General features: G+C 42.8%; 2 protein-coding genes across 2 annotated transcripts; both read left to right on the top strand.

The window, feature by feature from the left end:
* The first annotated feature begins 5,699 nt into the window (after positions 1 to 5,699).
* Positions 5,700 to 9,482, top strand: LOC139158341 (zinc finger protein 624-like). Its single transcript, XM_070735644.1, has 2 exons — positions 5,700 to 5,765; positions 6,085 to 9,482. The coding sequence occupies exon 2, from the start codon at positions 6,617 to 6,619 to the stop codon at positions 8,417 to 8,419; it is 1,803 nt and encodes a 600-aa protein (XP_070591745.1). The 5' UTR covers positions 5,700 to 5,765; positions 6,085 to 6,616; the 3' UTR covers positions 8,420 to 9,482.
* Positions 9,483 to 13,607: 4,125 nt separating this feature from the next.
* Positions 13,608 to 21,949, top strand: LOC139163042 (zinc finger protein 271-like). Its single transcript, XM_070743969.1, has 2 exons — positions 13,608 to 13,683; positions 19,314 to 21,949. Exon 2 carries the CDS (start codon positions 19,940 to 19,942, stop codon positions 21,482 to 21,484), a length of 1,545 nt encoding a protein of 514 aa, XP_070600070.1. The 5' UTR covers positions 13,608 to 13,683; positions 19,314 to 19,939; the 3' UTR covers positions 21,485 to 21,949.
* Positions 21,950 to 23,833: the final 1,884 nt, after the last annotated feature.

Below are 23,833 nucleotides of genomic sequence, written 5' to 3'. Positions count from 1 at the left end.
TATCTTGCTTTATGACCACAATGATTTAGGACCAACATTTCTGCCCTTATTGTTGTCATGCTGACAATCCCCTGTACTCTATGCACTAAAGTGGAAAGTCTCAACTTTGACCTCTATGGAGAAATGGTTGTTGAAGGTGATGGGATTTGTTGAGATTAATAATGGACTTTTCTCCATCCGAAAAATACATTTTCTACATTCCTTGCTGATTAGATTAGATTAGATTAGATTTATTGGATTTATATGCCGCCCCTCTCCGAAAACTCGGGGCGGCTAACAACAATCATGAACAATATACAATAAAATCCAATACTAAAAGCAAATTAAAGCCCCTTAATATATAAAAATCAAACATACATACAAACATACCATGTATACAGTTGTAACGGCCTAGGGGGAGAAAAAAGTCTTAATTCCCCCATGCCTGGCGGCAGAGGTGGGTTTTAAGTAGCTTACGAAAGGCAAGGAGGGTGGGGGCAATTCTAATCTCTGGGGGGAGTTGGTTCCAGAGGGCCGGGGCCACCACAGAGAAGGCTCTTCTGGGTCACAACAATGGCAAAAACAGTACATAGTGACAAATCTAATATTTACCAATCTAATTACAGTTTTAGGTTAAAAAATTCATAAAAGCAACCCCAATATATATAAAAAACAATCACACAATCCATCAAACACCAAAACAACATGGGCAGGGGGAGATGTTTCAATTCCCCCATGCCTGACGGCAGAGGTGGGTTTTAAGGAGTTTACGAAAGGCAAGGAGGATGGGGGCAATCCTAATCTCAGGGGGGAGCTGGTTCCAGAGGGTCGGAGCCACCACAGAGAAGGCTCTTCCCCTGGGTCCCACCAGATGACATTGTTTAGTCGACGGGACCCGGAGAAGGCCAACTCTGTGGGACCTAACCGGTCGCTGGGATTCATGCGACAGAAGGCGGTCCCGAAGCCCTTTACAGGGTTGTGTGAAGTAGAGAAAAGATGAAGTTAGGACTTATAGTTTTGATTATTAAAAATCAGGTAATCATTAAAAAGTAGCTATTTTTATAACCATAGAGTAGGTATTTCTAATTATATTCCCTGTAAAAGAAATTGGAAGTAGCTTTACTTTATAAGTTCTTGTTAAAACATTATCTTCTGTTTAAAATATTAATTAAGGCAAAGGTTGTTTCTAACTCTAGGGAGGGGTGTTCATCTGTTGTTTCTTTCCTGAGAGAGTTAGTGCTGTCTGAAGACACTTTGTGGTCATATTTGTTACTAATAAAAATAATGTTTCTTATATTAAACATATAATGTTACTACTATTATATCAAAAACAAGCTACTGGATGCTAATTTAAAATGCCAACTGAGAGGCAGGAAGAATTTCTGTGCAGGTAGGTTGGCTATTTGGGTGGATTGAAAATGAGAAAAGATCCTTTTTCTTAATCCAAGATATTACCTGTTCTGCCGGCGTGTCTCAACCGCCCGTAATTACAGGGTAATTAGTCCAGGAAGACACACACCACACGATAAAAGGAAAACCCAAAAGTTTTTAGAAAAACAGAAACAGCTCCCTTTTTAAATTTCAAAGGGATTTTCTGGTACACACAAGGCACAGGTTAAATGCAGTCAACGATTGCCAGCTTCATTCCATTAAAAGAATGAAACATGGGTTAAAACTTTGAAGTTCCCACACACACTGCGTCCAAACACATCAACCCAGGATGTATTATTTTCCCATCTTCATTCTTGCAGGGCCTCAATCTCACTAGAAGGCAAAATTCCTGAGCAGCCTTCCCAGTTTCCAGATCAGTTAGGATTCCACCATAATGTACCCAGGCAGCTTGGTCAAAATCTTTGGAGAGTGCAAGCTGTTCTAAAGATTCCTGTGTTTTAGCCCTTGGCTCTCAATTCCTCCAGCAGGACAAGAAAGGGGCAGGCCTGGAGACCACCCACTTATGATTATATAATGTTCTTAGCTGCTGACCTGCTTCGCTGGGACTCCTACCTCTTCCTACATCAGTTACATGGGGCTCACTTAACGACCCACATGGTCCTGGAGTTGTAACAAGTGGAAATGCGCTCATTAAATAATGTGGTCATGTGATGTCACTTTTTATAAACCCATTAAAGGTTATGGTGGATCTTCAGCCTTCCTGGCTGGGTGGGAGAGGAGCAGCTGAGTCCCAGGCCACTCCAACATAGGGTGGCCTGAGACCAAAGCTTTTTGCTCCTCCTTTTTAACATCTATGTGAAAAGGCCCGATGAGTGAAGGCAAACTGCCCTCCCCCAGTGGGTCGACCTCTAGGGAGGCACAGAATGCCATGATTGCCACATCAAAATGAAGCAACGGAGAGAATTTTCTCAATGAGACGACCTCGGTTGAATCAAGATCGCTCCCTTTATTGTATTTCACTTTTCCTGACATGTGGTACAGAATAACCAATCCGCGAACGCCACATACATTAAGCCATCCTCCAACTCCCGTTCACTCATGCACTGTATAAGGCAACCTCCTCGTGACTTCCCTATAGATAATTAACGGAAGCTCCATTCTTTGCCTTTTCCTGGATTGTGTGTTTACTGGTGATTAGCAAAGGAATGAGAGTAAGGCATATATTTCCTTATGTGGAAGTTAGCTATACGTTTTCTTCATGCTGTATATCAATCATGTTAATTATTTTCCACGTGGTCATGGATTCTGCAACTTGCTTACTCAGCCTGGACTTTGCTGCTTTTCAATAGAGGAAGAAATAAGGTTTATACAGCACCCATTAGGCTAAAACATCACTCTTCAGCAATATTCCATTCCAATGTTCAGTGCCTAAAAAACTATGATTACAACAGATGAGGCCATCCTTTATGACACCCCATTAAATATTTGCACCCAGACAAAGATGATGCTCTGGCAGTACTGCCCAAGCGCCTGGAGGCTTCTAGCTTTGATTCAACCCTGGCAAGATGTGTTTTTGATACTTCATAGAAACATAGAAACATAGAAGACTGACGGCAGAAAAAGACCTCATGGTCCATCTAGTCTGCCCTTATACTATTTCCTGTATTTTATCTTACAATGGATATATGTTTATCCCAGGCATGTTTAAATTCAGTTACTGTGGATTTACCAACCACGTCTGCTGGAAGTTTGTTCCAAGGATCTACTACTCTTTCAGTGAAATAATATTTTCTCACGTTGCTTTTGATCTTTCCCCCAACTAACTTCAGATTGTGTCCCCTTGTTCTTTGTTCACTTTCCTATTAAAAACACTTCCCTCCTGAACCCTATTTAACCCTTTAACATATTTAAATGTTTCGATCATGTCCCCCCTTTTCCTTCTGTCCTCCAGACTATACAGATTGAGTTCATTAAGTCTTTCCTGATACGTTTTATGCTTAAGACCTTCCACCATTCTTGTAGCCCGTCTTTGGACCCGTTCAATTTTGTCAATATCTTTTTGTAGGTGAGGTCTTCATCTTTTGACTCTGGACAGAATGGTACTTCCCTGGACTGGGTGTACAAATTGGAGATATTCTTGGACTCACGGCTCCTGCTTGAGGAAGAGAGCTTGGGGGGAGGGGCTGTGCAGATTTATCTAGGGCAGGGCTAGGCAAAGTTGGCTCTTCTATGACAGGTGGACCTCAACTCCCAGAATTCCTGAGCTAGCATGATTGCCTCAGGAATTCTGGGAGTTGAAGTCCACATGTCATAGAAGAGCCGTCTTTGCCTACCCCTGATCTAGGGTATCAATTGTGCCCTTTTCTGGACCAGGAGGCCTTGCACATGGGTCACCTGTTTTTATCACTATACTGGACTACCCAGAAAATTCAAATAGTCCAGAACGCAGCAGCCTACACAGTAACGAGAGGCCCTAGATAAACTGGAACATTTGTGATACAAGCTGTACTGGATTGTTTTTACAGGTACAATTCAAGTTATTGGTCATCCCATTTAAAGCTATTTCTTCATTATAGCAATAGCATTGAGACAAATACACCACCACAGAATGCTTTTATAGCAATCTTAGTTTACCTAGGCCAGTGTTTTTCAACCAGTGTGCCGCGGCACACTAGTGTGCCGCGAGACATGGTCAGGTGTGCCGCGAAGCTCAGAGAGAGAAAGAAAGCAAGAGAGAAAGCAAGAGAGAAAGAAAGCAAGAGAGAATGAGAACAAGAAAAAGAAAGAAAGAGAGAAAGAAAGAGAGAGCAAGAGAGAGAGAGAAAGCAAGGGAGAGAGAGAAAGAGGGAGGGAAGGAGAGAGAGAGAAAGACATAGAGGGAGGTATGGAGGGAGAAAGAGAGCAAAAAAGAGAGGAAAGAAGGAAAAGAAAGAGGGATGGATAGAGAGAGAAAGAGAGATGAAGGGAGAGAAAGAGGGAGGGAGAGAGAAATAGAGTGAAAGGGAGGAAGAGAGAGAGAGAGAATTTTTTTGTCCAAACTTTTTTTAGCCCCCCCGCCCCCCGCTCAATGTGCCCCAGGGTTTCGTAAATGTAAAAAATGTGCCACGGCTCAAGAAAGGTTGAAAATCACTGACCTAGGCCACAACAATCTGGGTCCTCGTTTTATGGATCTCATAAAATGGAAAGCTGTCAACCTCAAACCCATCAGGATCCAATTGTAAGCTGTAGGTGGAGTCAACTGGCAATCCTACATTCTAAGCACTGCACCAACAGTCACCTGTCATTATTCTCCTACTTTTATATTCTTGCATCTACTTGTTCTACTGGTTGAGATGATGGGGGGAGGATGCTCTTTCTCCATTCCTTTAAATTTTGATGTAGGAGCTTGGATATGAACCTTTTCTACTGCAGCTCCAGCTCTATGTGAACTATTTCCCATAAACTATTTTATGGGAGCTATTTCCCATAAAACTTGGCTGGCCTTTTTCCTCCTAAAAGTTTCCTCTCTCTGGTCAGTTCTAGAAGGCAGTGCTCATGTGTTTCTTAACTGAGAGAGCCAGTCTATGTAGCTCTAAACCAGAGGTGGGTTACTACTGGTTTCCATTGATTCTATAGAACCGGTAGCAAACTGCTGGTGATGTCATGATGATGTCACAGAACCGGTTCTGTAGGTGCCAGTCCATGGACACCACTATCGTTTTTCCCCCTGATCTTTTTTCTTCTGTGCATGTACAGAAACTGAGTTTCTGGCTCTGTGCAGCCTTAGAGGATGGAGGGAGAATCAGCAAGTGCTGCTCCTTTCTGATCCTGGTGGAGGAATTGAGAGCCAAGAGCTAATGCCCAGGAGTCTTTAGAACAACTTCCTATAAACTAGCATTGTCCAATGATTTTGACCGAGTTGCCTGGGTATATTTAATGGTGGAATCTTAACTCCTCTGAAAACTGGAAAAGCTGCTCAGGAATTCTGCCTTCTAGTGAGATTTAAGCCCTGCAAGAATGAGGATGGAAAAAATTGACGGCACTTAACGGAATCAATGAGAACATTTTCAATCGCCTTAGGGCAGAAGTGGCATGTTCTTCCGCTTCCGGTCGCTAGATGGCGATTTACAGAGAAGTAATATTCGTGCCTAAGAATGCAGGTAATGTACAACTGCAGCATAGCTATTCAAGGGTAGAGCTCGAAACGCTGAGCTTTAACGAGCCGAAACGATAGAGTATTGGTTTCCTAGACAGCGCAGCAACGTGCAAAGACCGATCTGGCACAAGAAGAAGAGAGGATGGGGACGAGAGAAGGCAAAGGGCGGAGGAATTTCCTCTTCCGGGTCACCATGGCGGGGGAAACCGTCGCGCGTTGCCTCTTGTGCTGTTTCGAGAATCGATGCGGCTCCTGGGAGGTGAGCGGAGGGAAGGTCGAAGGAGTAGCTTCTACTTGTGGTTTTACGAATGGGAGATTTGTGGAAATGTAAAAAGTCCTTATATCGGTTTTCAATGATAATAATGATTTACAGGATACAAAATAAATATTAAGTGGAGATTTGAATTTAGATGTTTTTATGTGGCAAGTCAACCGTAATTATTAAAAGTTAAAGTACCAATTTGATATTTTCCATGAAAATATATGTGGGGCTTTTTGGGGCGGGGATGTTTTGTAATGTTTCTGCAGCCATTTTTAAAATCAATAATGACACTAACTCATTAATATGGACCTTGCAGACAAAGAAAATGCTAAGAAGATGCTGTGGATAACAGAGAATGAGAAGCAGCATTAAAACAAAAAATGAATCAAAATCTTTTCAACTTCCTCCAGAAAATATAAAAACTCTTCTCTTTCTTCAGAAGAAGTGAGTCAAGGGAAAGAATAACTGAGCTGGAAACAATAGAGTCTGTGTAACTCAAGGAAAGATTACGTGAAAAGTCAAAGGGGATAATTTCCAAATTCATAAAAAGTGGAAATAGCTGGAAGTCAGTGGGAAAGAAATGTTCCCTTGAATAGCCAAAATGGGACGCCATTAATGAAAGCCTTTGAAGAAGGAAAGAATGGGTTAAATCAAAGAACCTGCAGGTAAAAGATCAGACATATTTTTGGTCTCAAGTATGCCAGAGTATCAGTGTTGGATATCACACAGATATGGGGGGGGAAACAGATTGCAGATGACAGCTATTTATGGAAGAGAGGGTCCACACCAATGAAAAACCACACGAATGCTTGTAGTGCAGCAAAAGTTTTACCCAGAACAGCTCCCTCATGGAAACACTCACACCAGAGAGAAGATTTTCCAGTGCTTCCAATGTGGCAGAAGCTTTAGCACACCATTCCAATCTGGTGAGTCACAAGAGGACTCACACTGAGGAGAAACCATTTGAATGTCCTGATTGTGGAAAAAGTTTCACTCAGAATTCCCCCCTGGTGATATACCAGACGATTCACACTGGAGAGATACCGTATGAGTGTCCTGATTGTGGGAAAACCTATATTGAGAAGTCTGATCTGATGAAAGATCAGATGACTAACATGGGAGAGAGATTGTATGAATATCCACATTGTGCAAAAGGATTTAGTCAGACTTCTAAAGTGTTGGTACACCAGAGAACTCATACAGGAGAGAAACCATATGAGTGTGTGTATTGTGGGAAAAATTTCACTCAAAATTCCAAGTTGTTGAGACACCAGAGGATTCACACAGGAGAGAAACCGTATGAGTGCCTGTATTGTGGGAAAAGTTTCAGTCGAAATTCCCACATGTTGAAACACCAGAGAACTCACACAGGAGAAAAACCATATGAGTGTTTGGAGTGTGGGAAAGGTTTCACTCAGAAATACATCTTGGTTATGCACCAGAGGACTCACTCGGGAGAGAAACCATATGAGTGTCCGCATTGTGGGAAAAGTTTCAGTAAGAATTTCAATCTGGTGGTACACCAGAGCACGCACACAGGAGATAAACCATATGAGTGTCCGGACTGTGGGAAACATTTTAGTCAGAATTCTAACCTGGTGATACACCAGAAAACTCACACAGAAGAGAAACAATATAAGTGTCCGGATTGTGGGAAGAGTTTCCAGCAGAATTCCAACCTTCTTGCACACCAGAAAACTCATACAGGAGAGAAACCATATAAGTGTCCTGATTGCGGGAAAGGTTTCTTTTGGAATTCTAAGCTGGTAATACACCAGAGAACTCACACAGGTAACAAACCATATGAGTGTCTGGATTGTGGTATAAGTTTCAATTGGAATTCGGCACTGGTGAAACACCAGAGGACTCACACTGGAGAAAAGCCATATGAGTGCCTGGACTGTGGAAAAAGTTTCAGTCAGAATTACAACTTGGTTATACACCAGAGAAGTCACTCGGGAGAGAAACCATATGAGTGTCTGGATTGTGGGAAAAGTTTCAGTCAGAATTATTACCTGGTTATACACAAGAGGACTCACACAGGAGAGAGGCCACATAAGTGTTCAGATTGTGGGAAATGTTTCACACGGAATGCTGACCTAGTGATACACCAGAGGATTCACACAGGAGAAAAACCATTTAAGTGTCCTGATTGCGGGAAAGGTTTCAGTCAAAATTCTAACCTGGTGGTACATCAGAGAATTCACAAAGGGGACAAACAGTATCAGTGCTCAGATTGTTGTAAAAGTTTCACTCATAATTCTTACTTGGTGAAACACCAGAGAATTCACACAGGAGAAAAACGATATGAGTGTGTATTTTGTGGGAAAGGCTTTATTCAAAATTCCGACTTAGAGATACATCAGAGAACTCACACCGGAGAAAAAATACATCAGTGTCCGTTTTGCTGGAAAAGTTTCCTTCGTAAGTCTGGGTTGGTGATACACCAGAGGACTCACACAGGAGTGAGGCCGTATGAGTGTCCAGTTTGTGGGAAAGATTTTGGGACTAAGTCTAGCCTTATAAATCATGTAAGGATACACACAGGGGAGAAACCATTCAAGTGTCCAGATTGCGGAAAGTGTTTCACACAGAATTCAAATTTTGTCTCGCACAAAAAATCACACATGAGCCAAAATTTGATGCAATAATTTCTTGCTTGATTCTTTTTAGTCAAATGTGTCATAGAGTTACACATACTATGAGGGAGGAGATGTCAGCTTCCTTTCTCTGGCCCAGTGCTATAGTTTCTTTTCACAGAGTCGAGGGGAACTGCTGTGCTGAGCCAGAGAAAGCAAACTAAGATCTGTATTGGGTATATTTGCCACCTTGAAGTCTTTGTATCATAAAAGGAGATATAAATATATATATGTTTGGTAGGGAAGGTTTGCCTATTTGCCGATGACTTTAAAGTGTGCAATAGGGTTGATATTCCTGGAGGCGACTGTAATATGGTAAATGATTTATCATTACTAGATAAATGGTCAAAGCAACGGAAACTGCAGTTTAATGTTTCCAAATGTAAAATAATGCACTTGGGGAAAAGGAATTCTCAATCTGAGTATTGTATTGGCAGTTCTGTGTTAGCAAAAACTTCAGAAGAGAAGGATTATGGGGTAGTGATTACTGTGTTCAGTTCTGGAGTCCTCACCTACAAAAAGATATTGACAAAATTGAACGGGTCCAAAGAGGGGCTACAAGAATAGTGGAAGGTCTTAAGCATAAAACGTATCAGGAAAGACTTAATGAACTCAATCTGTATAGTCTGGAGGACAGAAGGAAAAGGGGGGACATGATCGAAACATTTAAATATGTTAAAGGGTTAAATAAGGTCCAGGAGGGAAGTATTTTTAATAGGAAAGTGAACACAAGAACAAGGGGACACAATCTGAGGTTAGTTGGGGGAAAGATCAAAAGCAACGTGAGAAAATATTATTTTACTGAAAGAGTAGTAGATCCTTGGAACAAACTTCCAGCAGACGTGGTTGGTAAATCCACAGTAACTGAATTTAAGCATGCCTTAGGATATATCCATCCTAAGATAAAATACAGAAAATAGTATAAGGGCAGACTAGATGGATCATGAGGTCTTTTTCTGCCGTCAGTCTTCTATGTTTCTATATGTATGTATTTATTTTTAAAATGTATATCGCAGCCCGAATCCTGACTTTGGGCAGCTTGCAGCAATAAAACCCTAATACAGAAATCAATAAACGGTACCTATTGCAAATAGCAAAATGAAAATCCTCTACATTTAACATGTACTTGCTCTGCAAGTACAGGTAATGCATGAGTTACAAATGGAATGGAGCCTGCCCTTTCCATTTGTAAGTCGATTCGTAGGAGTGTGTCGTACCTTGAACATGATCACTCCCTTTCGCCTATGCATTCACAAATTGAATGTGTGGTTCATTAAGTGATATGAGTCATCTCAGGATGGAGGTGAAAGGAGGGGGGGGGGCTAGTGATGGAACATGTCCCTGAAGCTTTCCCCAACTCACTAAGATACCTCATGCTCCCCCCTCCCTGCCATGCCTGACTTAGCTTGCAAAGCTCTGTCTCTTCTCTGCCTTAGTCTCTTTGCGCTTGAGGGAGAGGAGAGTCGATGGTAGTTACTGAGCGCAAAAAGTGTTTGTGGTGCCTATCTCTTGACAGAAGAAAAAAATGAGTAAAGATATAAATTGAGGTAAGGGAGGACTATGGTCTAAAGTTTAAGTTTAATCAGATTTGTATGCCGCCCCTCTCCGCAGACTCGGGGCGGCTCACAGCAATAGCAATACAATGTAAGACAAATCCAATATTTAAATTAATTTTAAAAACACCACAAGTTAAAACCAATTATACACACTAGCGTACCATGCATAAATTTTATAAGCCTAGGGGGAAGGAACATGTCAATTCCCCCATGCCTGACGACAGAGGTGGGTTTTAAGGAGCCTACGAAAGGCTAGGAGGGTGGGGGCAACTGATATCTGGGGGGAGTTGGTTCCAAAGGGTCGGGGCCGCCACAGAGAAGGCTCTTCCCCTGGGTCCCGCCAAACGACATTGTTTAGTTGACGGGACCCGGAGAAGAAAAATTAAGAGGTATGAGAGATAATATGTCTGGAAGATAACTTATAGCGAAACCCGAATCAGAACAATCTACATATATATATATATGGATAAGGGAAATATATACGTTTAAGAGTAGCACTGATGTTGGCATGAAGTTAGGATTTTGAATTGCTCAATTGTTAACTATAAAATGGATTAGAGATACTCAGAGAAGGATAAGAGGGAGGAAGAGGAAGTAACAGAAGGGGAGGGAGGCAGGGAGGAAAGAGGGAGAGGGAGAAAGAAGGTAGAGGGAAGAGAGGAGTTAGAGGGAGAAGTAATATGAAATATAGAAAGAAAATGAGATAAAAGTAAAATGCAAATTTAGGATATTTGTTTATGGCATTTTGGACAGAAATGTATAATTATGTATATATTGATATTATGGTATAGATACTGATGTTTATGTAAAGATGGCAAAAAAAATTAAAATGTTTTTTTAAAAAAAAAACCCAAAATTTTGTTGCAATTGCTACACCAGATGATTTTGCAAAGCCTCTGCCCCGGTCACAATCTCAAGCAGGAACCGTGAGTCCAAGAGGACCCCAAGGTTGTGAACCAGATCAGTCCCAAAAGATGATCCCATGACCCCAGGACGCTGAATCTGTCCCACCCAAATATGAATCAATTGTCAAGCGTCGCAGTTTTGATCACATGACCATGGGGATGTTACAGGGGTTCCAAGTGTGAAATATGTTCATAAGTCACTTTTTTCAGTGCTGTTGTAACAACAAATGGTTCCTGAAAGAAATGTTATAAGTCCAGGACTATATTTATTTATTGGATTTGTATGTATATACACTGCTCAAAACCCTCCCAAAAAACTAAGGGAACACTTAACACAATATAACTCCAAGTAAATCAAACTGATGTGAAATCAAAATGTCCACTTAGGAAGCAAAACTGATTGACAATCAATTTCACATGCTGTTGTGCAAATGGAATAGACAACAGATGGAAATGATTGGCAATTATCAAGACACAATAAAGGAATGTGTCAGTACATTCAACTTTGTATAGAACAAAGTATTCAATGAGAATATTTCATTCATTCAGATCTAGAATGTGTTATTTGAGTGTTCCCTTTATTTTTTTGAGCAGTATAATTGGATATGTTAAAAAACAATACCAACAGGCTGTAGCTTGAAGGCATCCCAAATTTCAGGGCCAAGACTTGGCCTCTTCTACCCACACTCGGACCAGTCATGGAGGCAGAAGTAGAACCAGCGTAATACTGCCCCCATTTCCTGTCTCCAAAGCCTGTCCAGAAGAATATTGTCATTGTTATTGAAACCTGAAGGCAAATCATGTCAGACTAATCTCATTGATTTCTTTGACTATGTCACAAAGGTGTTGGATGAAGGTGGTGCCGTGGATATTGCCTACCTGGACTTCAGCAAAGCCTTTGATACGGTTCCACATAAAGAGCTGATAGATAAATTAGTGAAGATTGGACTTAATCCCTGGATAGTTCAATGGATTTGCAGCTGGCTGAAGCGTAGACATCAGAGAGTTATTGTTAATGGCGAGTATTCTGAGCAGAGTCAGGTTACAAGCGGTGTGCCACAAGGATCTGTTCTGGGTCCTATTCTTTTTAATATATTTGTGAGTGACATAGGGGAAGGTTTGGTAGGGAAGGTTTGCCTATTTGCCGATGACTCTAAAGTGTGCAATAGGGTTGATATTCCTGGAGGCGTCTGTAATATGGTAAATGATTTAGCTTTACTAGATAAATGGTCTAAGCAATGGAAACTGCAGTTTAATGTTTCCAAATGTAAAATAATGCACTTGGGGAAAAGGAATCATCAATCTGAGTATTGTATTGGCAGTTCAGTGTTGGCAAATACTTCAAAAGAAAAGGATTTAGGGGTAGTGATTTCTGACAGTCTCAAAATGGGTGAACAGTGCAGTCAGGCGGTAGGGAAAGCAAGTAGGATGCTTGGCTGCATAGCTAGAGGTATAACAAGCAGGAAGAGGGAGATTATGATCCCACTATATAGAATGCTGGTGAGACCACATTTGGAATACTGTGTTCAGTTCTGGAGACCTCACCTACAAAAAGATATTGACAAAATTGAACGGGTCCAAAGACGGGCTACAAGAATGGTGGAAGGTCTTAAGCATAAAACGTATCAGGAAAGACTTAATGAACTCAATCTGTATAGTCTGGAGGACAGAAGGAAAAGGGGGGACATGATCGAAACATTTAAATATATTAAAGGGTTAAATAAGGTCCAGGAGGGAAGTGTTTTTAATAGGAAAGTGAACACAAGAACAAGGGGACACAATCTGAAGTTAGTTGGGGGAAAGATCAAAAGCAACATGAGAAAATATTATTTTACTGAAAGAGTAGTAGATCCTTGGAACAAACTTCCAGCAGATGTGGTAGATAAATCCACAGTAACTGAATTTAAACATGCCTGGGATAAACATATATCCATCCTAAGATAAAATACAGAAAATAGTATAAGGGCAGACTAGATGGACCATGAGGTCTTTTTCTGCCGTCAGACTTCTATGTTTCTATGTTTCTGATGAGAGGTCTAGGAGGGATATAATGACTCATTGTGTATTATTGTGTATTGGACTAAATAAATAAAATAGATACTTAATGGATTTGTATCCTGCCCCGAGTACTGGGAGAGGGGTGGAATAAAAATCCAATAAATAAATATCCCTTCTATCTCAAACCGTCCAAAGCTCCATGAGAAATTGCAATCAATATCGTTTGGGGTTTGTGCATTGAACACCTCTGCCAGGTAAATATTGCTCTCTCGCAAAGCTATCCCTAAGACTTGATGGCATATTAGGAAACATCTTGTAAACCCCTTATGGTTGAAGTAGTAGAACGAGCGCGTTCTTCACCCTAGTGGCGCTAGATGGCGCTCTACAAAGAGGCAACAGTCGTGCTTTTAGGAAGCAGGTACTTGTACAGTGGCGGCAAAGCGGGAGAGGCTGGGCTGGAATGAGATGAAACGATAGTGTTAGTCCTCCGAAAGGATTCATAATGACCTGGCAGTCTACAAGGAGTATACATCCTTTTATTCCCCATTATCCAGTCAGAACTGAAGAAGCTTCCCGGGTGAGAAGCGAAACGTCTTTAAGGAAAAACAAGAAGGTCTAGTTGCCTCCTGAAAAAAAACACTTAGCACAACCAATGATCTGGATGACTGAGAATCTCCATAGATATTCGATTGCTAGAGAGGACATGGACGGGAGGAGGCGATGGACAGGAACTTCCTCTTCCGGCTCAACTACGGCAGGAGGATGGTGTCGGAGGACTCTCTTGTGCTGTTTCAAGAGTCGAAGCGGCTCTTGGGAGGTGAGTGGAGGGAAGGTCGGAGAAGCCGGGAGCAAGTCGGGCACTTTGGGTTCCTCCACGGTCTGTGAAGCAGACGAAGCAACGAGGCTGAACCGTGTTGACTGCTACATATTCTTTCCCTTCCCAAATGTTCTTCCTCTGGGGCTGCACGATTTAAAAATGCTGCCTGTGATTTTCTGCTGAGAGATTTAAAATTATAATTAAATAACAAATAATAAGCAAAAGCAAATAAAGTAATAATTTTTAAAAATAAATTAAAATTATTTTAAAATAATATTTATTTCTTAAAGCCCATCTCCCTCACCCTTCACGTAACATTTGATTCCTTGTGTTTTTTATTGACAAGTTTCAAGGGCGAAACGGATGCTTTAAATCTTGCATAGGATTTGATCCCCATTTCATCAAAGCTGAAATATGTCAGCTGCTGCTGCTGCCTATTTAACAGGCTAATAAGAGTTGGTAGGGACCTTATAGCACTGGCGGGTTGCTGCTGGTTCAGATCAGTTCGCCCATCCCGGTTGTGGAAATTTGAACCTTCTTGCCAAATCGGTAGTGATGGCCTGCTGTCCACGCTCCTGAACCGGTTCTCTGGTTGCCACGGCTGGCAAAGGAGCCTCTGCACATGCAAAACATGCTCTTCCGTTGCAATGTGAACCAGTAGGGAAGGTGAGTGGAACCCACCCCTGCCTCATAGGTTATCTAGTTCAACACCCCCGCTCAAGCAGGAGACCCTATACCATTTCTGAGAAATGGCAATCCAATCTCTTCTTGAAAGTCTCAAGTTATGAAGGTCCCAAAGCTTCCAAAGGCAACTTCTGTTCCATTGGTTGATTGTTCCCCGCTGTCGAAAACTTCCTCCTTATTTCTAAGTTGAATCTCTCCTTGATCCATCCATTATTCCTTGTGTGGCCTTCAGGTGCTTTGGAAATTAGATTTATGACAAATTATGCCAAAAAATACAGACCGCCAAGAGAGGTCCATATTAAATTTACTTTAAAAAAACAATAAGAGATGAGATCTATAGAAACACCAGGACAGAACAAATAATCTTCAGAGGGAAAGCCATTATACAGTGATCCCCCGCTCGTTGCGAGGGTTCCGTTCCAGGACCCCCCGCAACGAGCGGGTTTTCGCGAAGTAGCGCTGCGGAAGTAAAAACACCATCTGCGCATGTGCAGATGGTGTTTTTAACTTCCGCAGCGCTAGCGAGGAGCCGAAGATTGGGGGCGGCGCGGCTGTTTTAAAACGTCGCCGCCGGCATGGGGGGCTTCCTAGCAGCCCCCCAAACCCGGGTTGGGGGTCCGGGGGGTGCTGGCAAGCCCCCCATGCCGGCGGCGACGTTTTAAAACAGCCGCGCCGCCCCCAATCTTCGGCTCCTCGCTAGCGGGCTTTCGAGATGAGTCCTGAAGCGAATTCGCTTCAGGACTCAGCTCGAAAGCGGCAAGAGCTAGCGCCCAGCCCCGTGACATTCGCTTTCCTGCCGCCAGCAGCCGAGTGATCCTGGGCTCCTTCGCAACCTCGGAGAGCTTCCTGGGCATGAAAGCTCACGAAAACCAGGAAGCTCTCTGAGGTTGCGAAGGAGCCCACGATGACTCGGCTGCAGGCGGGAGGAAGGCGAATCCCACGGGGCTGGGCTCGGTTATCCCCTCGGCTCCCCTCCTACCAGCCCCGCCGCGGAAGGCTCCATTCTGTTCCCTGAATGAAGACCGCCGGCCGCTCAATCGGGCCGGCAGGGAACAGAATGGAGCGTTCCGCGGCGGGGCTGCTAAGGGGGGGGAGACGAGCCCAGCCCCGTGACATTCGTTTTCCTGCCGCCGGCAGCCGAGTGATCCTGAGCTCCTTCGCAACCTCGGAGAGCTTCCTGGGCATGAAAGCTCACGAAAACCAGGAAGCTCTCTGAGGTTGCGAAGGAGCCCACGATCACTCGGCTGCAAGCGGGAGGAAGGCGAATCCCACGGGGCTGGGCTCGGTTATCCCCTCGGCTCCCCTCCTACCAGCCCCGCCGCGGAAGGCTCCATTCTGTTCCCTGAATGGAGACCGCCGGCCGCTCAATCGGGCCGGCAGGGAACAGAATGGAGCGTTCCGCCCCGTGACATTCGTTTTCCTGCCGCCGGCAGCCGAGTGATCCTGGGCTCCTTCGCAACCTCGGAGAGCTTCCTGGGCATGAAAGCTCACGAAAACCAGGAAGCTCTCTGAGGTTGCGAAGGAGCCCACGATCACTCGGCTGCAAGCGGGAGGAAGGCGAATCCCACGGGGCTGGGCGCGGTTATCCCCTCGGCTCCCCTCCTACCAGCCCCGCCGCGGAAGGCTCCATTCTGTTCCCTGAATCACTTTGAATCCAGCAGCTTCTGCTGGATACGGGCGGTGGATGGGACGAGCGGTGAGGAAGCCAGGGGCTGTGGCAGCTCGCCCCCCCATCGCCCGTATCCAACAGAAGCGGCGGGATTCAAAGTGCTGGGGTGGGGGGGGTGTCCTGACAGCCCCCCACCCCAGCACTTTGAATCCAGCAGCTTCTGCTGGATACGGGCGGTGGGTGGGACGAGCGGTGCGGAAGCCAGGGGTGTGGCAGCTCGCCCCCCCATCGCCCGTATCCAGCAGAAGCGGCGGGATTCAAAGGGATTCAAGGCTAACTTCTGCGCTTGGCTTGAGGACTCAGCTGGGAAGCGGCACGGGTGTTTTAAAAGGTCTCCGCCGGCATGGGGGGCTTCCTACCCCCCCGAACCCCCAACCCGGGTTTGGGGGGGTGCTAAGAAGCCCCCCATGCCGGCGGAGACCTTTTAAAACACCCGTGCCGCTTCCCAACTGAGTCCCGAAGCCAAACGAACCCAGGTGGCCGGGCGAGCAGCGAGCAAATGGCGGGTGGCCGGTGCTGGGGGGGCTTCTCGCCCTCCCGCCAGCAAGAGGGGAAAGACCCAGGGAAGCCGCCCAGCAGCTGATCTGCCCGGCGGGGAACACCATCTACGCATGTGTGGCCATAGGAAAAAAGGGCGCACATGCGCAGATGGTGTTTTTACTTCCGGGTTGAAAAATCGCGATGTAGCCCATTCGCAATGGTCGGGGACGCAATAACCGGGGGATCACTGTAATACTAAAATAAATACCCAGGCAGATTAGAGAGAAAAGAAGAGAATTTCAGAATCTTACTGTAAAATTAATAAGGAAAGAAATTCCTTTTAGATGGCTGATCCACAGAACAGAATTTCCGCGAAGTAGAGATGCGGAAGTAAATACACCATTTTTGGCTATGGACAGTATCACAAGCCATCCCTTAACACTTTAAACCCTTAAATTACCATTTCCCATTCCCTTAACAACCATTTACTCACCATTATTACTGTTACTCACCATTGAATAAGACACTTAGTGATCCTGATATTTATAAACATAATTATTTATTAACAATAATATTTTTTTTTTGTTATTTATTTGCAAAAATTATTAGTTTGGTGATGACATATGACGTCATCGGGTGGGAAAAACCGTGGTATAGGGAAAAAAACGCGAAGTATTTTTTAATTAATATTTTTTGAAAAACTGTGGTATAGGCTATTCGCGAAGTTCGAACCCGCGAAATTCGAGGGAACACTGTAGACACAAAAGGTAAAGAGGATCAGTTTTTAGAACAATACTTGGAAGATGGGGAAAGCAGTACAGAAATTAGAAACACAAAGCCAGGAAGAACAACACTCAGAAGAAGGAGAAAGGAAAGAGAGAAAGAAAGAAACAAAACCAAAAGTCAGATAGAAACAAGAAGTACAAGGGCAGAAAAATCAACCTAATATTCAGTCAGTCAACAAAAAATGGAATCAACTAACCCATCAAACAAAGACAAATATTGACAAAATTAGAAAAGAAAAAATTTAGACATAATATGTTTGCAGGAAGTACACATAAAAAAATGAAGATATTAAATTCTTAGAGGCACCCAAATTAGGCGATCTGTATGTAACTCTGGTTGATTCATAACAAGAAAGGAATAGCAGTGTATGTGGAGAAGTGGTTAAATCCAAAACAAATATATAAAGTCCCAGAAGGTAGAGTAATTACAATTGAGATTTCAGTAAATCAGACAAAAATAGTATTTGTAGTTATTTATGCCTCTAACAATAGATAAAATGAATTCTATAAAAAGTTATATAAACAAATTACTAAATTTGAAAAAGAAAATATACTCATGATTTTAATGGGGTGGCAAACCCAAAATTAGATTATTTATTTATTTATTATTTATTATTTAGATTTGTATGCCTCCCCTCTCCGCAGACTTATAAATCAGGAAACTAAAAGCAACACAAAAGGAAAACACTACCTAAAATCTTCTTTGAAATGGCCAGAGAATACAATTTAAAAGATATTTGGATGGAAAGAAATCCAAATAAAAAATAATTCACATACAGTGGTACCTCTACTTAAGAACTTAATTCGTTCCGTGACTAGGTTTTTAAGTAGAAAAGTTTGTAAGTAGAAGCAATTTTCCCCATAGGAATCAATGTAAAAGCAAATAATGTGTGCAAACTCATTAGGAAAGAAATAAAAGCTCAGAATTTGGGTGGGAGGAGGAGAAGGAAGAAGAGGAGGGTGACAGTCGCTACTGAAGGAAGAAGGTGAGGTAAGGGGAATCAAAAAAATCCAAAACTTTAAGGCTTAAAAAAAAAAGAGGGACTCTGAGGCGGCGAGGAGGAGCACGCACCTCCCATACACCTGGCACGAGGCTGCCTCCCACACACTGCGCTAGAGCGAGAAACCCAGGGGGAATGGCAGAAAACTAGCTGGGCCTTCGTGCTGCTCTTAAATTTCCAGGGAAATTTTTCCGGGCTCGGGTTGAATCTCTCCTTGATCAGTTTCCACTGATTATTCCTTGTCTGGCCTTCAGATGCTTTGGAAAATAGATTTATACCAAATTATGCCAAAAAACACAGACCGCCAAGAGAGGTCCATATTAAATTTACTAAAAAACAACAAGGGAGGAGATTTATAGCAGTGTTTCCCAACCTTGGCAACTTGAATATATTTCAACTAAAGTCTTCAAGTTGCCAAGGTTGGGAAACACTGATCTATAGAAACACCAGGACAGAACAGATAACCTTTAGAGGGAAAGACATGATATTAAAACAAATACCAGGGTGGATTAGAGAAAAAAGAAGAGAATTTCAGTATCTTACTGTAAAATTAATAAGGAAAGAAATTCCTTTTAGATTGCTTCTTAACAGGACAATAAACCAGTGGAACAGCTTGCCAGCAGAAGTTGCTTCATCACTGGAGGGTAAAATGAATGATTTAAATCTTGCATAGGATTTGGGAACCATTTCATCTGTTAGTGTCCCCATATTTCCCAATTTAGATCAAAACATTTGAATGCACTTCTAGTTCATTTTGCATACTGAAATGCAGATTTTGTACCTAAATGCATTAGTTTTATTTAGACATGCATACATGTGTGATTTACCAATACAAAATATAGAATTTTGTGATTGAATTGAATGAATCATAATTAATGTTAGAACTGAAACTAAAACTTTTTTTTTCATTCGTGGTAATATATGATGGTTGGTTTTTTTTGCTGCTTTCACATTTCCTACAGCAAAGTTTTAAATAATAATGAAACTAATCCATTAATTTGAATCTTACAGATAAGGAAGATGCCAAGAAGAACAGAGAATGAGAAGCAACATTAAAATGCAAAATAAGCCATGAATCCACATTTTTCCAAATTTCTCCAGAAAGTGTAAAAGCTCTTCTCCTTCCTCAGCAGATGAGAGACAAAGGAGAGAATAACAAAAACACTGTGTTCCACCTTGGAAGTTTCACGCTGGAAAAAATAGAGTGTGTGGAACTGAAGCAAATATTACCTAAGAACTCAAGGGGGATAATATCGAAATTTTTTAAAAAGTGCAAATATCTGGAAACAGTGAAGTCAAAGAACCTCCAAGGACTCATACAGGAGAGAAACCATATGAGTTTCTAGATTGTGAAAAGTTTCAGTCAGAAATGCTACCTGGTTGCACCTCAGAGGATTCACACAGGAGAAAAATCGAAAGAATGTCCAGTTTTGAGAAAAGTTTCTCTCAGAATTCCCCTCATCAGAGAACTCACCAACATCAGAGAACTCATAACCAAATAAGTGTCCAGATTGTGGTAAAGGTTTCACTTAGAATTCTGACCTGCTAAAACACCAGAGGACTCACACAGGAGAAAAATTATATAACTATATAATTGTCAGAATAGTGGAAGACATTTTAATCAGAATTTCAAGCTAATGATACACCAGAGGACTCACACAGGAGAGCAACCATATCAGTGTCCGGACTGTGGGAAAAGTTTCAGTCGGAATTCCAATCTGGTGAGACATCGGAGGACTCACACAGTAGAAAAACCATATGAGTGTTTGGATTGTGGGAAATGTTTCAGTCAAAAATCCCACCTGGTGAAACACCAAACGACTCACACAGGAGAGAAACCATATGAGTGTCCAGTTTGTGGGAAAAGTTTCTGTCAGAATTCCACCCTGGTGGAACATCAGAAGACTCACACAGGGGAGCAACCATATGAGTGTCCAGATTGTGGGAAACATTTCAGTCAGAATTCTAATCTGGTGAGACATCGGAGGACTCACACAGTAGAAAAACCATATGAGTGTTTGGATTGTGGGAAAAGTTTCAGTCAGAAAACCCACCTAGTGAAACATCAAAGGACTCACACAGGAGAGAAGCCCTATGCGTGTCTATATTGTGAGAAAAGTTTCACTCAGAATTCTGACCTGGTAAAACACCAGAGGACTCACACAGGAGAAAAACCATATGAGTGTCCAGATTGTGGGAAACATTTCAGTCAGAATTCTAATCTGGTGAAACATCGGAGGATTCACTCAGGAGAAAAACCATATGAGTGTTTGAATTGTGGGAAAAGTTACCAAAATAATTCCAACCTGGTGAAACATCAGAGAATTCACAGAGGAGAAAAGCCTTATGACTGTCTATATTGTGGAAAATATTCCTGTCAAAATTCCCACCTGGGGGAACATCAGGCAACTCACACAGGAGAAAAACCGTATGAGTGCCTGGATTGTGGGAAAAGTTTCAAATGGAATTCCCACCTGATGGAACACAAGAGGACTCACACGGGAGAGAAACCATATAAATGTGTAGATTGTGGGAAATGTTTTAGTCAGAATTCCAATCTGGTGAGACATCAGAGAATTCACATAGGAGAAAAACCATATGAATGTTCAGATTGTGGCAAACGTTTCCTGGATAATTCCAACCTGGTGACACATCAGAGGACTCATACAGGAGAAAAATTATATGAGTGTCTGTTTTGTGGAGAAAGTTTCATTCGAAATTCTGACTTAGTGGTACATCACAGGACACACACAGGAGAAAAACCGTATCAGTGTCTCAAATGTGGGAAAAGTTTCAGTCGGAATTCCACTTTGCTGATACACTGGAGGACTCACACAGGAGAGAAACTGTATCAGTGCTCAGATTGTGGGAAAAGTTTCGCTCGGAATTCCAACCTGGTGATGCACCAGAAAACTCACACAGGAGAAAAGCCATTTCAATGTTCTGATTGTGGGAAAAGTTTCAGTCAGAATTACTATCTGATGAAACACAAGAGGACACACACAGGAGAAAAACCATATGAGTGTCCTGAATGTGGGAAACATTTCAGTTGGAATTCCAATTTGCTGGTCCACTGGAGGACTCACACAGGAGAGAAGCCTTATGAATGTCCGGATTGTGGGAAAGATTTTAGTACTAGATCTATCCTTATAAATCATGTAAAGTTACATATACTCAAGTAATTATTCAAATACCCAGATTGCAGACTTTGTTTCGCCCTCCCTTATCACACATAGAAAATCCTGCCTGATGCAAAATTTAATGTGTGTCAAGGAATCTTCAATTTTGTTTCTTTTCTCTCATTGGAAGCCCAGCTGAACAATTAACTAATTTCTTGCATGATTCCTTTTAATTCCCGCCTGGTGGAACATCAGGCAACATGTCTTAGTATCGAACATGAGAGTGGAATAGGATAGAATAACATACGTAGTTAGAAGGGATCAGTTAGCATGTCATCTAGTCAAGTACAGTGATACCTTGTCTTACAAACTTAATTGGTTCTGGGATGAGGTTCTTAAAGTGAAACGTTTGTAAGACGAAACAATGTTTCCCATAGGAATCAATGGAAAAGCGATTAATGTGTGCAAGCCCAAAACTCACCCCTTTTGCCAGCAGAAGCACCCATTTTTGTGCTGCTGGGATTCTCCTGAGGCTCCCCTCCATGAGAAACCCCACCTCCGGACTTCTGTGTTTTTGTGATGCTGCAGGGGAATCCCAGCATCGCAAAAATGAGCACTTCGCTGGCAACAGAAGTCCGGAGGTGGGGTTTCCCAGTGAAGGGAGCATCAGTGAAATCGCAGCATCTCAAAAACACCGAAGTCTTCAAAACCCCACCTCCGGACCTCTGTGTTTTTGCAATGCTGCGATTTCACTGAGGCTCCCCTCGCTGGGAAACCCCACCTCCGGACTTCTGTTGCCAGTGAAGCGCCAGTTTTTGCGCTGCTGGGATTCCCCTGCTGGGATTTCCCCTGCAGCATCACAAAAACACAGAATTCTGGAGGTGGGGTTTCCCATGGAGGCGAGCCTAAGGGGAATGCCAGCAGCGCAAAAATGGGTACTTCGCTGGCAATGGAAGTCCAGAGGTGGGGCATCCAAGCAGCGGCGGTGGGTTTGTAAGGTGAAAATAGTTTGTAAGAAGAGGCAAAAAAATCTTAAACCCCAGGTTTGTATCTCAAAAAGTTTGTATGACGAGGCGTTTGTAAGACGAGGTATCACTGTATGTTATACCCATGACGGTGAACTTATGGCATGTTTTCCAGAGGTGGCATGCAGAGCCTTCTCTGTGGGCATGTATGCCATTGTCACCATACATGCCCATTTTGATTTCTCCTGCGTGCATGTGTGCCAGCCAGTTGGTTGCCGGAGTGCCAGAAACTTGAAGACCAACTGCCTGGTGCACATGCGTGTTCCATCCAGCTGGTTTTCAGCTTTCCGGCACTCAGGTGCATATGAAGACCAGCTGGCACCCATTCCAGTTTGAGCACTGTTCTGCCGGCGTGTTTCAACTGCTCGTAATTACAGGGTAATTAGTCCAGGAAGACACACACCACACAATAAAAAGTAAACTCAAAAGTTTTTATAAACAGAAAAACAGAAACAGCTCCCTTTTTAAATGTCAAAGGGATTTTCTGGTACACACAAGGCACAGGTTAAATGCAATCAAATTGCTCACCCAATAACTGGGAAATTGAGTCCAATTCTAAAGTCCAGAGAGTCCACACACAATCTTGAACAGCACAAAAACCACGATCTTGATGAAACAATGAATCAGATAAACTGCCATGAGGCTAAAACACCAGGCTGCACTTTTATCTGTAGCACTAATTACAGCAGCCCCACCCAAAAACAGGTGGCCTCATTTTCTCTTGTAATAATCCTTCAGTTGTTGTCTCCTATGCATCACTCTACGCATGAGTGGATGTGTCATTAATTCTTGTTCAGAATCCAGGGATGATACAGATGATTGATCTCCTCCTGGGCTGTCTGCCAAACTCCCCTCTTCCCTGTCACTCACGCTTCCTTGGTCAGAGGAGGCTTCGTCGGCAGATTCCACCGGGAGCAAAACAGGCCTGCGGCATGTGGATGTTTCCCCCACATCCACCTGCACATTCCTTGGGGCAGGAGCTGGGCCAGAGCTAACCACAACAGGCACAATGCTGAAAAAGTTCACCACTGTCCTATACTATTTCTGACAAGTAGCAGTTACATCTCTTGAAACCTGCAGTGATAAACCACTCACAACTTGTAAAGGCAAGGTGTTCCATTGGTTGATGGTTATCACTGTCTGAAAATGTCTCCTTATTTCTAGGTTGAATCTCCCCTTGATCAATTTCCATTCAATGTTCCTTGTCCAGCCTGGAAAATAGTTTGCGTCCCTCTCTCTGTGACAGTCCCTCAAATATTACAAGATTTATTGTGTCTTCTTTAGACTGGCCATGCCCAATTCTTCTAAAAATTCCTCACGTTTTAGCCTGCAAGCCTCTAATCTGATTTGAGTTTCCTCTTTCTTTTTCTCTTCTTTCCTTTCCTTT

Source organism: Erythrolamprus reginae, chromosome 2 (genome assembly GCF_031021105.1).
Source record: "Erythrolamprus reginae isolate rEryReg1 chromosome 2, rEryReg1.hap1, whole genome shotgun sequence".
In the NCBI taxonomy this organism is placed as follows: Eukaryota; Metazoa; Chordata; class Lepidosauria; order Squamata; family Dipsadidae; genus Erythrolamprus; species Erythrolamprus reginae.
Note: the sequence above shows the minus strand (reverse complement) of the source record. Positions and strands in the feature narration are given on the sequence as shown.

Bases quoted from the DNA above. Each gene is read 5' to 3' on its own strand.
- LOC139163042 (XM_070743969.1), top strand. From the start codon at position 19,940: ATGATACACCAGAGGACTCACACAGGAGAGCAACCATATCAGTGTCCG.
- LOC139158341 (XM_070735644.1), top strand. From the start codon at position 6,617: ATGGAAACACTCACACCAGAGAGAAGATTTTCCAGTGCTTCCAATGTG.